General features: G+C 48.2%; 1 protein-coding gene across 1 annotated transcript in view; it reads right to left on the bottom strand.

Annotated features, from left to right (window-relative positions):
• Positions 1–16332, bottom strand: part of ZPBP2 (zona pellucida binding protein 2) — a 901537-nt gene that overhangs the window by 599823 nt on the left and 285382 nt on the right. Inside the window, exon 4 of the mRNA XM_086920529.1 lies at positions 11413–11574. Within this exon, the coding sequence (XP_086776655.1) occupies positions 11413–11574 (162 nt within the window). The remainder of the gene's footprint in view (positions 1–11412; positions 11575–16332) is intronic.

The following is a 16332-nucleotide window of genomic DNA, read 5'->3' as shown; positions in this document are numbered from 1 at the left end:
CCATCACTCCCACTTTTTGACCAGGTTGAAATTCCAGTGGTAGAATTTTTCTCATGCCACTCCTTCATGACTTCCTGGCTGGCTTCAAGGTTACTGAAAGTTGATTCCATAACTTAACCATCTGGCTTCTGAAGGCTAGCATGTAGCTCACTACATCCTGTGGTACCTTCCGAGGAGCTTGCTCCCAAGCCCATACAACAGCTCTCTGTGGCACCTCTCTCTAAGCAAACAGGCATGGTAATAAGATACCTACTTTTTTCACAGGGCCTCAGGCAGGCTTCTGATCATGGTTACACAACAAATACTGAGGAACAGGAGTGCTTCAGTATTCAAAAAGGGCTGAGAGAAACTCTGAAGGAGGAGTACACCATCCCTTGTTTTTCAACACTAGTCCACGTACAGTTACTCCCCTCTTGATCTAACCGTCAGGGATGGTTATATCTACGGTTAGGTGTTTAATAAGGCAATGGTGGAATGTCCCTACATGAAGTAGTGGGTGTAATACCACTCAGCAAAGGTGAAGGAGGAAACTCTTTTTCTTTTTTATTCCCTCACACACCCTAGTGGTGTCATGCTTCATCATCGGGACACCACGACCCCTATAAGTCGTGGTGGGCTCGACCAATATTCTAGGGAGCACTTAAACCATATATATGGCCGGGGGGATTTTGTCTTAAGTAAGTATTTTGTTTTAAGTTAGTATTTTGTCTTAAATTAGGATTTTGTTTTAAGGTTTGGTCTTAAGACAAAATCCTAACTTAAAAGAAAATCCGAATTTAAGAGAAAATCCGAACTTAAGAGAAAATCCTAACTTTACTTCTACTAAATGCCTTCTGTGAATACCAAAAGTAGTAAGTCTAGGATTTTGTCTCAGATTAGTTCTGTGAATCAGCCCCATAGACACCAGCAAAAGTGGGGGGGACCATGAAAGCAGATCCTACTTTCCTACACAACCCATCCCTCAAAACGTAAGATGAGACTAACTTTGCCCAGTTGAGCCTTCATTTTCTAACTGGAAATATCTGGAGAGTCCATCTGCGTTGTCATGATTACTCCCAGGCCTATGTTCCACCGACTAGTCCATCCCCTGTTGGAAAATAGACCACCTGAAAAGTTTAGTATTTTCACCCTTTATTTGTTTAAGCCATAAGAGGAGCTTATGGTCTGTCTGACCAACGAAGATAGTACCAAACAGGTATGGTCTCAACCCAGACCACAGCAAAGGCCTCCCATTCTATAGCTGAGCAACGTTTTTCCCTGGTGGTCAACCTTTTGTTTGGTCCTGGCCCTCTGCATTCAGTTGTGACAAAACAGCTCCTACCCCTATCTCAGATGCATCTGTCTGGACAATGAACGTTTTGGAATAGTCAGGACTTTGCAAAATGGGAGTATTGCACATGGTCTGCTTCAGGTCATCAAATGTATTTTGACAGCTAACTGTCAACTGAACTTTCTTTGGCATTTTCTTGGAGGTGAGATCTTCTAGGGGAGCCACAATGGACCTATGCCCCTTAACAAAGCCCCCGAGGTACCCAGTCAGGCCATAGAAAGCTCTGACCTGAGCCTGGGAAGTGCGAGCAACCCAGTCTATGATGGTCTGGATTTTGCTCTCCAAGGGCTGAACCAGGCCTCCAGCTACCAGGTGGCCCAAATACACAACCTTGCTCTGCCCGGTCTGGCACTTGGCAGCCTTAATAAGGAGTCCTGCCTTTTGCAGGGCCTCCAGATCATTTCAGGAGTGGACCAGGAGATCCTCCCAGGTGGAGCTAAAGACAGCAATACCATCTAGATGTGCTGCATTATAGGCTTCCAGACCTGTTCGGACTTTGTTCACCAGCCTCTGAAATGTGGCAGGTGCATTTTTCTGATTAAAGGGCATCAAAATAAATTGATAGTGCACACTGGGGAGTTGAAAGTGCTGTTTTTTGCTTGGCACCTTCAGTTTGTCTGATTTGACAGCAGCCAGCCCTCAGGTCAAATATACTCCAAAACGTGGCTGCGGTCAAGGTATCTATGAGCTCATCTGCCTCTAGAATAGGACGGGTATCAGTCCTAGTGACTGCATTGAGGCCTCTTAAGTCCACACAAAACCTCATCTCTCTTTTACCACCCTTGGTGTGAGGGTTTGGTACCAGGACTACTGGACAAGTCCAGCGGCTATCTGAAGGCTCAATGACTACCAATTTCAATATCTTTTGGACCTCTGTCCTGATGCAGTCTCTGACATGGTCAGGCTGTCTGTAAAGTTTGTTCTTTACTGGCAGACTTCATGGGTACACCAGGTGGTTTGACTGGGTGTAAGAGAGAATATATGCTTGTACTGATTGAAGACCTTCCTGCAACCAGCTTGCTGCTGGTCAGTGAGGCTTCCAGCCAAAGCTACTCCATCAACTGACCGATCAACAGGGTTCTGAGAGAGGAGATCAGGGAGCGGGTCACTCTCTTCTTCCTGTCCCTCATCAGTGGCAAGGAGCAAGCTCATGTCAGCCCAGTCTACAAAAAGTTTTAGGTGAGTTCACATGAAGTACTCTGTAGGGACTTCTTGGAGTGCCCAGGTCTAAGCGTAGGTTACCTCACCTTTATTTTCAAGGATAGTGCAGGCCCACTTCCTTTGTCTTGGAGGGATGCTGGGGCCACAGGCTCCAACACCCACATTTTCTGGTCCGGCTGGTAAACAGTCAGGACAGTCTTGTGGTCATGCCAGGCTTTCCGAAGATCCTGGCTGGCCTTAAGGTTTTTACTGGCCTTCTTCATGTTCTCAGCCATACGTGAACGCAGGCCAAGGACGTAGTCCACAACATCCTGTTTAGGAGGTTTGAGAAGTTGCTCCCAGACCTTCTTAACTAGACCCAATCCCCTAACTGGATATCCAAACAGAAGTTCAAATGGGCTATAGCCAACCACCTTCTGAGGAACCTCTCTGTAGGCAAAGAGATGGCAGGGTAGTAAGACAACCCATTTTCACCTGAGCTTTTTCTGGGTGTCACATGATCATACCCTTTAAGGCCTTCTTGAACCTTTCAACGAGCCCATTACACTGTGGATGGCAGAGTGTGCTAAACGTATAGTTTACTCCACGCTCTTTCCACATTGCAGTTATGTAACCAGACATGAAGTTGGTACTTCTGTCTGTTAAGACCGACTAAGGGAAGCCCACTCTGGAAAAGAATCCCTGGAGGGCCCTGGCCACTACAGGAGCTGTAGTGGGTCTAAGGGAAAGTGTTTTTGGATACCTAGTGGCATGATCCACTATCACTAGGATGTAACTGAGTCCAGATGCAGTTGGAGGGTTCAAGGTACCAACAATGCCAATTCTTACCCTCTCAAATGGAACCCCAACCACTGGCTTGGCAAGTGACACAGGAGCGACAAAAACTCCTTGGTGTCCTCAGACATATGGGGCTAGTGAAAATGAGGGACAATCTGGTGTTAAGTCTTACTTTGTCCAAGGTCTCCTGCCAGGGGCATGTCATGTGCCAGGGAGAGAAGAAAACTCCTGAACTTCTGAGGTATTACCAAACTCCTGGTGGCACCAGGCTTGGTTGTCTCTACCTTCAGAATACGGATGCCCATCTTCCCAATAGATCCTATGGGGCCCACTGACATTCCCTTCTTTCTCAGCAGCAGCTTGCTGTCTGAGGGGTTCAAGAGAGGGGCTGGATTGCTGCTCCAAACTGAAGTCTGCCCTGGAAGGGCCACCTGCCCCCAAGAACTCTGCTGGGTCAGGTTCAAGTTCCTCTGGGACAGTTCCTTCACAGGGACTGAGATCATCTCCCTCAGGAGACTGATCGTCACTGGGAGTTTGGAGGAGGATAGTTCCTTGCCCTTCCTGATCCTTCTCTTTGGAGCAAGCTGGTCCATTTTTCCAGTATCCAGTGTTCCCTCAGTGCTGAGCTGTTTGGCCTGAGCCCTAGTTACAACATAGAAATGCCCATAATTTCTGCATGTGTCCTAAACTCTACTTCAGACCAGGCTGAAGTCTCTCAATCATTGCCCGACAGACAATCTACAGGTAGGTCTGGAGATACCACAACTCTTAGGTCCAGTTACCCCTCCCCAGCTGAGATTCAAAACTGCCAAGGAATGATCAGTCCTGACATTGCTAGCGTTGGTTACTTGGTAAATTTGTCCAAGTATGATTTGTTCAGGGAACACAAGTTTCTCTGTCACCATGGTGATACTGGCCCCTGCGTCCCAGAAAGCTATTGCTGCCTTTCCATTTATCAAAGGCTGTTGCCTGTACTTGCCCAAGCTAGTGTGACTTACTAGTAAAATGGCAGGATCAATGCCACCATCACAGACTAGAACAACCTAAGCTGGAGTTCTGACTAGGCCAGAACCCACCTCAGAACCCAAGGTTAACCCAACAAATCCCTTGGTTGCCGTACTACCACTTGTACTGGGCTAGAGGGCGCGGTTGACTTAGGGGCAGTGTTAGTAGGTTTCTTGGCATTTGGACAATCAGCATCTCTTGTCTATGGGTCTTTACATTACATAAATAACACCAAGGTTTCTTTTTGACTTTTTTTAGTGTTGGTACTCCCCCCCCGATGCAGGTTTTTGAGGACCTTGAGAAGACTCCTTTTTGTCTCTGCCCTTCTCCCCACCCTTCTCCTGGGGTTTAGAAGAATCTTGCTTCTTCTGGTCAACTCCACCACCATGGTGTTTCTGTTTGACTGTGGTGCGGACCCATTTGCCTGCCTTCTTTCCCAATTCTTGGGGAGAGGTCATATCAGAGTCCACCAGGTACTGGTGCAAAAGTTGGTTCTGATAGTTATAAAGGATATGCTCCCTCATTATCAAACTGTACAATCCTTCATAGTCCTGTACCTTGTTTCCATGAAGCCAGCCTTTCAGAGCCTTAACAGCACTACCAATGAAATCTACCCAGTCCTGGGTGTGTGCCTTCTGGGTGTCTCTGAACTATATCTTGTATTGCTCAGTGGTTAAGCCAAACCCATCAATAGGTGCACTCTTCAGAACTAAATAACTGTCAGCATACTCGGAGGGAGCTTGCCTGACTCCAAGAGGGCAGCTAACTTAGGGAGCTCCGACGGCTGGAACCAAAATCCGACATAATCCTGGTGCACATTGCGAATACAACTCCCCAATGCAAGCTGTGAGAAGTGGGGACAGCCACAGCAAGCCGAGAAACTCGAGGTTTCCGAGTTTATAGCGTTTTAATTGGCACTAACGGAGGAAGCCTGCAAATTACAAATTGCAACATGCGGGCCCCAGGAGGAACGTGCAGGCTGAGTGAGAGAAAAGAGTGGCGGTGAGAACCTGCGCAACTATACTACCTGGGGGATGCATTGTGTGACTGCTGGAACCCCCGCAGGAGCAGAGAAAAATGTGGCGTGCAGGGGTCTTCAGTGCAGACCCTGAAAAAGCATGTATGCCATCCCAGAGGGGCTGGCGTGCGACTTCCGATGAGGAAACGCCGGTCCGTGAGAGCGGTGAGTGATCCTGTGGGCCTACACCGCATGGGGCCGGGCTGCAACTGGACACTACCTGATGAGAGGCTGATGGAGGTATCTGGTGCCGTGCGGAGGAGTTGCAGGGAGCAGCATGCACTGCAACGCCGCGTGGCCTTCCTGCACTGGGTCTCATGGTGTGGATTCGCAGCTGCCGCGCCAACTGGGTGTCGTCCTGTGTTCCCCTCGCACACACCTAAGACAAGCAGAAGGGAAAGCACAGGGGCACGCTAACATAGGCACGCCTGCAATTTGAACATCCAGTAACAAGAGCAGACCCGCCATATAAACGCCTGTGGGAGGGAATGGACGACGGATCCCGCAAGATCCGGCAGATGATGCCCGAGGGAACCCTGAGTAGGCCCGTGGAATGGCCGGTAAGTTTTATCTGTTTTGCCCATCTTGTTGTTATGAGATGTTGAGTCTAGTTCCCTTTTTGTTGCCAGCGCGTCTTCGGGTGTCTTTTTGGGAGTTCTGTGGGATTCCGTGTTGTTATTTACACTCGGGCCCCCCAGCTCTATTGCAACATGTAAGCAGATACATACAATGAACTACTCCCCCACCACCAGTAGACCCAAGAGCTATTGGGGTCCCTATCAATCATATCTTCTCAGTAAGGAAATAGGAGCAGAATCTAATGAGAGTGCTGGGAGCTGACTGCCCGCTGACAAAAGGGGGGAGGGTGTACAATGGTAACAAGTCTACTATGCATCAGCACTAGAAGGGGGCATGCTGTGGTAAGAATGTTGTTGTAGAATTTGAATGCACCAGTGTCTGCCACCAGGCACCAAAACGCAGATGTAAATGTGCCACATGGAAATCTATTTATTCTGTCATTTTGCTAGATAATATACTGAAAGATATAACATGCAATTGTAATACCTGGTTGTGGTGTAAAATGTTCTTATTTTCCTTGTTTAATAAAATGTAATAAAAAAATACAAAACTTGTCAACATCGTCTCTAACAGTGAGGATCTTATCTCTTTCTTTGTTAGCAAAGGAAAGCCACAGGATTGCTGCCCACTGCCCTTGAGTGACCTTCTGAATATTACAGGCCCTCTCTAAGGCACAGACATCAATTTCTGAATGTTATCCCCCTCCTGGTCCGGAGGGACTATCCTACTCAGGTTCCTAGTTTCAAAGGATGGTTAACTGATTCTAGGGACACTTGGGCTGCCACCATTGGAATCTAATCCCATATTTTTCTTAGCTTTTTGGACTTCCAGGGCCTCTTCTGGACAAAGAGGCCCTGGAAGTCCAAAAAGCTAGGACAAATATGGGATTGTTGATGATCTAGCCTCCGCTTGAGTCTAACTCTCCAAAGTTTGATCAGGTGGTATTCCCTCTGTAAGGAGTCCTCTCTCTGGCTAGATATTGAGGTCTCTATGGAATTCCTGAAGCATTGGAGTCAGCAGATGGAGATCTAGATCTCCTCTGCCTACTCTGGAGTCTGGAACCTCCCAGGAGGAATAAAGGGGGACCTACTTCTAGGGATACCCTCTGTGCCATCTGCACTACCTGGATCAGAGTTAATCGAGGTGGAGTCTTCAGAGTCCTCTTGATTATGCTCAGAATTAGGACCACTTCGGGTTACCCCTTCTGCCCCATGTTCTGGAGCATCTCCATCCACTTTGTCCTGATCCCCTGGCCTGTCAGTGTTCTGGAGATCATCTAGGATAAGCAGCTCTAACAGATGCTTAGTGGTTGGATTGCTACCTGTCTTTAACCTCCTACAAGTACGCAGGGACCTTAGTTCCTGGAAATTAAGGCCACTGTATCTAGAAGACTGGGCCCTATTTGGGTCCATTACTAAAGACATGTAAGGTGTAGTGTGGTGCTGAACCAACCTACCCTAGTGGAAACTAAACTTTCTCAGATTGGGCAAGGGTTGTGCTAGACCCTTATCAACCAATCTATAAGTGCAGTAGAACGTAGTCTATCTAAATATTATATGTGCCTAGTGCTAGTGATGATTGTTCAATTAATCCACACCTAGATTAGCTGGTAAAACAATGCTGGCTTGGATCCCAAACACTGCACACCAATGTGAGAGGCTGGCTTAGTATATTCTGCTCAATTATGTAAGTGTAGCACCCTGCATTAATCCAGGCAACCCTTATGGTGATTTTGGTGGTCTTAAACAACCTTAGACAGATCTCTAAGTGGTAGCTGTGGAGTGCAGCCTTCAGGCTTCTTCCAGAAGGAGTGTAAAGCAACTTGTTTCACCAGTACTTATTCCTATGGTATAGGTTAAGTGAAAATGAATCACAGAGTGTAGTTTTAAAAATATGTATTTTATTACAAACACTCACTAACACATTATATTATCTCCTACCAGGAGATATACACAAAATGTACACAATACTTAGGAAATAGAAAATGTAATTAGCACAAACACACAATGGTCTCCAGGGGGAGACCAAACCATATACTAAAATAGTGGAATGCGAACCATTACACAAGTCAAATATGGACCCAGAATACGTAGAAGAGCCGGAGACCCAAGGAACCACCCTAGGGGAGTATCTACGTACCACACAGAGGTTGTGTGCAGAGTGGCAATTTAAAAAAAGAAAGATCCTTCCTAGTGGACCCTAAATAAACCCTGTGGAAGATGGAAGGTTGGAGAGTCACCCCACCCTGGCTCTTTCCAAGGAACGCTTCTTATCTCCTCTGCTATTAACAACTGACTGTGCTATTGATGCTATCTTTGATCCAACCGCCAGGATACCCGTAGGGTGGCAGTTTTGTGCTATACAAGTATCTATTCCATTCCATTCCATTCCACCCGTGGCTACCCCAAAAACCAGAATACCTACAACAGGGCAGCCGGGTGCATAGTTGTCAAGTGATGTCGGACACCGCCGTAAACCACAATGGAGGACTTCAGGAAAGATGCAGTTGAAGAAGAAGACAAAGGAGTCTGGTGAAACCCAAGGGTGGAATCAGATTGAGAGGTACAGGCAAGCAGAGGGGACATAGTCTATGCCACTCAGGAGTGACAAAGGGGTACAGAAGACGAATGCCCACCGATGTTAGAGATGCAGGAAAGGTTGACAGTGCCCTTGAAGTTGCAGCTGTGCGAACCAGGCAACGCGGTAGACAACCAGGAACCATTCACAAGGTTTCCCAGGTCGGATGTCGAGAGCCAAGGGGTCAGTGTTCGTCAAAAGCACCAACAAGCCTCGGTACCAGCAATCAATGTAGTCAACTAAAAAGGTGCAGTGTCAAGTCCAGCGAGGTCCAAGTGACTGACAAAAAGCAGGTAGGTCAGAGCAGGCCTGAGCAATTTAGGGGATCCCACTGCAGCCAAAGAAGACCCTCGAGAGGACCCACGGGTCACAGGCACAGGAGTCACAAGAGTACCTCGAGCAGCTCACCATTGGTGAAGGCCCATGATGCAAAGGATGCGGAGCAGACAAAGATCTTAGCTGCAGGTGATTCTTGAGGTTGGAGCTTCGTGGAGCCCGAAGATCTCTGGAGGAGAGAGTCAACAAGCCTTGGAAACGACAAGTTGATGCAGTGCACAGGGGTTCTGTTTCAGAAGTCCTGACAAGGGATACTGGTCTCAAACTCAATGAGAAGACAGTGCAGGCCTTGAGGGAGTAGCAGAACCACCACCTGTGTCTCTGAGCCTTTTGAAGTATGTGAGAGTCCAGGATCAGCAGACCAGTCGGATGCATTGTGGTGCCTGTAGATGCCGGGGAGTGACTCCTTCACTCCAAGGGAGATTCCTTCAGGTCTCTTCGATGTCCACAGGCCCTGTAAAGAACCTGTGTGGAGCACAAGCACAGAAGTCACAGCAGACTTGCAGGACGATGAACCAGGACCAGCAGGAGTCTTACCAGTTGAAGTCTTGGTTCCCAACGCAAAGTCCAGGGAGGACCAGAGTGCCCAGACGGTCAAAGCTGAAATGGTATGTGACCTGAATCTTGTCCAACGATGAATCTAAGGACCCACCCACAGGGAAGCCCTTAAGTACCCTTAGGAAAGGGTTGGGAAGATTCAAGGGTCCCGCTCAGAGGAGGGGCTGGACAGTGGGGAGGATACTCCCATGTCCTTTGTCCAGTTTTGCGCCAGAGTGGTAGCCAACAGCTCCCTGAACTGGTTTGACCTGGAGTATGCAAGGAGGGCACCAAATGTGCCCTTCAAGCAGACTCCATGGCGCTGGCAAGCACCCCACCCTGTCCCAATTCACTAAACCCTGTCTGGGAGGTGGTCAAACCTCCCTGTAACAGGATACCTATTGTTCTGCATTACCCTGCCCGAGCTTGGCTCAGCAGCAGGAGGGCAGTATCGTCTCTCTGGTCAGCAGTAGCCCTAGCCTGCTGTCGAGTTCTAGAAGACTGGCACCGGGAGAACTGAGGGCCTCCCAGAGGAGCTTTACAGTGTGGGGGTATGATTTCAACATGGTTGATACCAAACATGGCAGGGTTCGTTAAAGTCAGTTTAGAGATAGTCATCACATAATGACGCATGGCCACTTTATATGTCCTAATGGCTGATGCACTTACAACCCGGGAGAGTGGACTCAACGGGTTTCTCATGGAGGGGTACCCTCCCACTTAGAACTGAGCACCCTGCCTTCAGGATTGAAAGGGCTTCCTTAGGGGAGACTTATACGTTTTAGGTGCAGTGACCTCAGGTATAAGGAACCTATATCTGTCGTAAGTGGTGCTAGCACCAGCATACATAGGCCGCAATGGCAGGCCCGTAGTCACAATTTGAGTGTTCTCTCATGGGTGGCATGATACATGCTTCAGCCCATGGGAGACCCCGGATGTACCTATGCCCTGGGTACCTTAGTAGCCTATAGTAGGGACTTATCTGGGTACACCAGTAGCCAATCTGGAGTGTACCTAAGTACTAATCTTGCCAATTTAGGAAGAAGTATAGAGACTGTTGACCTGGTTAGTAGACTCCCAGCCAGACTAGTAAGAAAAGCATAATGACACTAGCATAAAGCGGGGGTGACCATAAAAACAGATCCTACTTTCCTACACAATCTTTTTGCAAACGTAAGCTACCAGTTTCCTCAGGGTGATTAGCATGACATTGACTCTTTGTTCTCTGCTTTAATGAAGAAGGTACTCTATGTTGGGGAGTCCTTATCCAATATGCAGAGGAGGCCTCTCCCTAGTAATTTTCTGTAGTTGGGACATTGAAGTGTGCATTTGTGGGTGCCTTCTCTTCGAGGTCCCCTGGGTTGCAGGTACAATTTTTATCATACATTTTAAGTGACATTGCTCCACAGGTTTAGAAGAGGGAGAGTGAACCAACTCATTTTCAAGACTCATAGAACTCTCAATATCGAATGCCTTTATACAAGACATTAGCATAGGTTTCAACGTTTCTCGAATGGCGTAATGTTCTTGAATGTCAGTCTCCTTGATGACAGGTATTCTCAATATCAATGGAAAACATTGAAATCATGATTAATGTATTGGCACTGAAAGCTTCAATGTTGCTTTCAATTTTGAAAAGTGGGATTCACAATGCAAAATGAAAACTGCAAATTACAGTCTTTTCTGGGCCTTGCCTTCTAAAATACACAAACACCCTAGCTTGAGGTCTGTATAGAAAAATACCTAAACATAGAAAAACATATTGGTACTGCTTAGTGTTTAGTGGCTAGAAACCTTAATGCAGAAAAATAAAATTCATGTCAAATACCAAAACTCCAACCTGTTGGTTATAAGGGGTGAATCTGGCGGGTTAAAAAGTGTTGTCCTTCTTCAAGAATTTAAGATGTAGATGTAAATGATGGATTAGTAAGGATAAGAGTTATGAAAGGTTGAGATATTTTAGCTGTCTACTTTTAACACCATGTTTTCTAAAAGCCCTTTTAAATTGATGACACAGATCAACAGATAATTGTAATTAATTTACCTTCATCAGCAAAAGTCAATTTAAAAGAAGGATAATTGTTGTACTTACCCAGTACAATAAATTTATAAGCCTTGAATTTTTCTTTCTCTTCCAAAACATTATTACTGAAGCTTGTGTATGAAAGTGTGCACATGTAAGCACCAGACATATCTTTTGTTAAGTACTTCAAGGCAAGCTTTCCGGTTTCAGTTAAATTCACGTAGCTTTGCCCTAAAAGAAAAACAGGAAATGAAAGAATTTGGCGGCTGAGAGCCACAGAGAGTAGTGTACATTACATTCACATTGACAGGATAGAAGTTTCAAAGGCTGACATTTAGACTACATGATCAGCATGCTTCATTTTACAACTAGGGTATGTTAGTTGATGAGACCAATGAACCAAACACTATGTGCTACATTGCTCAAAGACCATCTTCCATTTTTTTCTAGTGCATGTGATGTCACTTCATTCTATACACTTAAACCTGATAATATACCTCCAGAACCAATGTGGGAGCAAATATTAAGTTAACACATTTCATAATGTGACATCAATTGGTATACAAAATTAAATTACCTACGTGTAAATATGGTTCTCCAGCATAGATGCAACAGGACTGTGTTTAGAAAATCAATAGTTACTTAACTTCAGTAACAATATTTCTGGTGGATATTGCAACCTGGTGCAGAACCATCACCTTATGAATATTCCGTGGTGCCAAACTGGATTCCACAAAATGTTCCTCAAGCAAGAGTTTTTAAGAAACAACCTGTGGAAACATGCAACTCAATTTGCAACTACTGATGCAAGAAGTGATGACTGGTCTGTATAATGCACTGAATGGGGCACTAAGGTTGGCTCCTTACATTTTTTGTATCCAACTGATGCATGAAGAGGGAACCAAAAGCGCTGAACAACAGCATGCAATAATACCATGACAGTAACCATTTTGTATACCCTGGTGCCTTGTCATGAATTACACTAATTCAGAGAAGGTGCTGAGGGGGTGCTCATCCGAAGCATTTCTCGACATTGCTTCATCTGGCCTAGTCTCTACAATTTGCAAGGCCAATCAGCAAGACACTGACTCTGACGTCAATCCGGTATAAACTATGTTTCAGATAATTTCAAAGATTCAGAATGTCCTCAAGATTGCCAAATAAGAAAGGTCCTTTTGTTAAATAACATATCTGAGTTGGGGGAGTTGCCAAGATGGGGACCGGAGCGGACGCACGCTGAGTAACTCCGCTGCAGCCTGTTCAACATCCTGCCACAATAACCATTCCACAGGGGCCTGTAATGTCTTGGACCGCATAGCCAGCAGTCTAGTTGATCGTGCACCGTGAGGTGCGCATACGCGAGCGCGTGACGTAACGCGCTCGCTTATAAAAATAAAGGAGGCGTGGCCGGAGTTAGTCCGGACCACGCGGTGAACAGTAACACGCGTGTCCCGAGTGCTCCTTTCGCAGCGGCGCTATTGCAACCTTGCGCCTGCAATCCAGGGACACAACAATGGCGACGAGGGGCTAAGTGACCCATGCTGTGACCCCGGGCAGCCCTCCGGACGCCGCGCTCGGCGACGCACGATAGCGCATAGCCCCGTCAAGCGGCTGGGCCTACAACGGGATGACCCGGCGGCATGCCGACTCCACGTGCAGCGTTCCCCCCAGGGCGTGATCTTTGCGGCTGTGTCCCATGCAGGCTGTGTGGTGGAGCGCCCCGTTTGTCTGAGGACAGTGCTGCCTCCTGAGGGACGCCAATAGTCTCGCGTAGCAACCGGATGGTTGAAGGGGAACAGCGCAAACAAAGGAGGAAAGAGAGGCACGCTAAGGCATCACAACCCGGAGGGGCGGATGTATACTAAGCCACGACGGCAGCAAGTCGGTGCCAAGAGATAGAGGCACGCTGAAACACGACACCACAACCCGGAGGGGCGGATGAATAGCGAGCCACGACGGCGGCAGGTCGGTGCCTACATATAATTCTACCTGGCCAAATCACACACTGTAGCACGTGCCATCAAACACCCCAACACGAGAGGCAAGCCCATACCGGGTCGGCACCAGAGTTACACTGGGAAGAGTGTTCCAGGCACCAGACTAGGTCCCTCCACGTGCCAAAATGGCGGCGTCCATTCCCACCATTGAGCCGTTCGTGGTAGATGGCGCCCCAGCATCCCTGGCGCCTCGCTGGAAGGACTGGACAGATCGTCTACAGATATATTTCGAAGGTGCTGGGACAGCGAGGGAACGCCGCAGAGCCCTGCTCCTGCACCTGGGCGGGAAAGACATTCACAGAATTTACAAGACCATCGTAGAGGCCACCCCAAAAACCTACATAACGCTCCTCAATGCTCTTAATGCGCACTTTGAACCAATGGCGAGCAAAGACTATGAAAGGTTCATTTTCCGACAAGCAAAACAGGAAGCCGATGAATCGCTGGATGCGTTCCACGGCCGGCTCAAAGAGCTCGCCAGCACGTGTGGATTCCGCGATGAGCAAGAGGAAATACGCGGGCAAATCATACAGGGATGTTACTCCTCAAAACTGAGAGTGACGATATTACAAGAAGATGGGAAACCGCTGGCAGACATCCTAAAACTGGGGCGTTCCAAAGAACTATCCCAGGCAAGAGCGTCACACATGGAAGCGGCTCTCCACCGACCAGTGAAAGCGGAGCAGGTCAACACGGTCGAACAGATCAATGTCGTAAGGCCCAAGACATGCCACTACGGAGGGAAGAAACCGCAAGACAAACGCAGCAACTGCAGATACTGCGGGGGTCAACCACACCGTATACAAGACTGTCCGGCGCGAGGAAAAAGGTGCAGCTCGTGGATGAACCACTTTGCGGCAGTATGCAGGTCAGCCAAGTCCAAGAAAGGAAGGTCAAGACAGCGAGGACATGGACGACGACACGAATGACTATCCCGTCCACTATGTTTCCGCCATCGACCAACCCCTGCGGAAGAAGAGACGCCTCCCGAAGTGTCGCATCAAGATACACAACCAAGAAGTGAGGGCTACAATCGATGCCGGAGCATCCATATAACTCATGGCGGCGGATGTGTACAACCAGTTAAGAACTAAAACACCATTGCAAGCCGCGAAGATCAGAGTATTCGCGTATGGACAGAAAACACCAATACCACTGATAGACTGTTTCCGGACGGAGCTGCAGCATCAAGAATTGAAAGTCCAGAGGACCATATATGTTACCAAAGAAGGCAGCGGTATGCTTCTCAGTGGGCAAGCAGCTGAAGAACTCCGACTAATCTCTTTTGCAATGGCGGTGCTAACGGAAGAACTGGACACGATTTTGGAAGACTTTGAGGAGGTATTCAGGGGCATCGGATGCCTAAAAGGGAAGAAAGTATCCCTCCACATCGACCGGTCGATCCAGCCTGTCGTACTCAGGCACCGAAGAATCGCATTTCACCTCAGGAAGAAAGTAGAGGAAGAACGGGAAGCCCTAGAACGACAGGGCATCATAGAAAAGGTGAGCGGACCGACACCGTGGGTGTCCCCGATCGTCATAGCACACAAGCCTAAACAACCCGGTCAAGTCATGTGTGGACATGCGCCTGCCCAACGCAGCAGTTAAGAGGGAGAGACATCTGACTCCGACGATCAACGACATCCTAGGAGAACTAAATGAAGCACAATGGTTCTCAAAAATGGACCTCCGGTCAGGCTATCATCAACTTCCTCTCCACCCAGACTCCCTCTACATCACCACGTTCTCCACACACGTCGGCCTCAGACGCTATCAACGTCTCAATTTTGGCATATCCAGCGCCGCAGAAGTCTTCCAGAACACCATAAGAGAAGTGCTGAGTGGACTCCCGGGCGTCCTGAACGTCAGGGATGACCTACTGGTCTACGCCAACACCATCGAAGAGCACCACCAGAGGCTAAGGGGAGTACTGCAGCGGATCAAGGAATCAGGCCTAACGCTACACAGGGAGAAGTGCCAATTCCTCCAGAACAAAATCAGTTTCTTTGGATACACTTTCTCCGACCAAGGGGTAGCGCCGGACCCTGACAAAGTGAAAGATGTGCAGAACGCGCCAGCCCCCTCGAATGTATCGGAAGTGAGGAGCTTCCTGGGCATGGTAAACTTCTGCGGAAGATTCATACCTGATCTCTCAAACCTCACCAGACCTCTCCGAGAACTGACCAAGTCGGCGACCCCCTGGCAATGGGGTGAACAGCAAGAGGCAGCATTCAGAGACACCAAAGCGGCGCTGTCCGCAGACCGAACTCTGTCATACTTCGACCCCGCCAAACCCACCAACATTGCCGTTGACGCCAGCCCATATGGCCTTGGAGCAGTCCTGACGCAACACCAAGGTGAGGAGGAATGGGCCCCCATAGCCTATACCAGTCGATCGTTGACAGACACGGAGCAAAGATACTCCCAAATAGAACGTGAGGCCATAGCGATCCACTGGGCCTGCCAACACTTTCATGTCTACGTGTACGGACACCCGTTCTCTGTATCAACCGATCACAAGCCACTCATCCCCCTATTCCGAGGGTCAGTGTCTAAGCCCCCCCCCAGAATTGAAAAGTGGATCCTCCAACTGCAAGAATACGACTACCAAGTGGAATATCGACCAGGAGCGACAAACCCAGCGGACTATCTCTCAAGACACCCTCGAGCTGCCACCCAAGGAGAAAGAGAAGATGCGGAGGATACCGAGGAGTATGTCAAAGTTGTGATGGAAAGATCGAGACCTCTACCTATGAGCCTAGAGATGATCATTGAAGCCACAAAGAGTGAAGAAGTGCTGCAGCTGGTGGCAAGCGCCATCCAATCCAACGACTGGAAAGCAATGCAAGCGTCATTGGGCAAGCGAACACCACAAGCCAGGACCTCCATAGAAGCGTTCCTCAGAGTGAAAGAGGAATTGTCGCTGGACAATCAAGGGTGCCTGCTAAGGGGCCCGAGGATCGTGATGCCGGAGTGCCTAGCCCTGCAAGCG

Source organism: Lissotriton vulgaris, chromosome 5, assembly GCF_964263255.1.
Source record: "Lissotriton vulgaris chromosome 5, aLisVul1.2, whole genome shotgun sequence".
In the NCBI taxonomy this organism is placed as follows: Eukaryota; Metazoa; Chordata; class Amphibia; order Caudata; family Salamandridae; genus Lissotriton; species Lissotriton vulgaris.
Note: the sequence above shows the minus strand (reverse complement) of the source record. Positions and strands in the feature narration are given on the sequence as shown.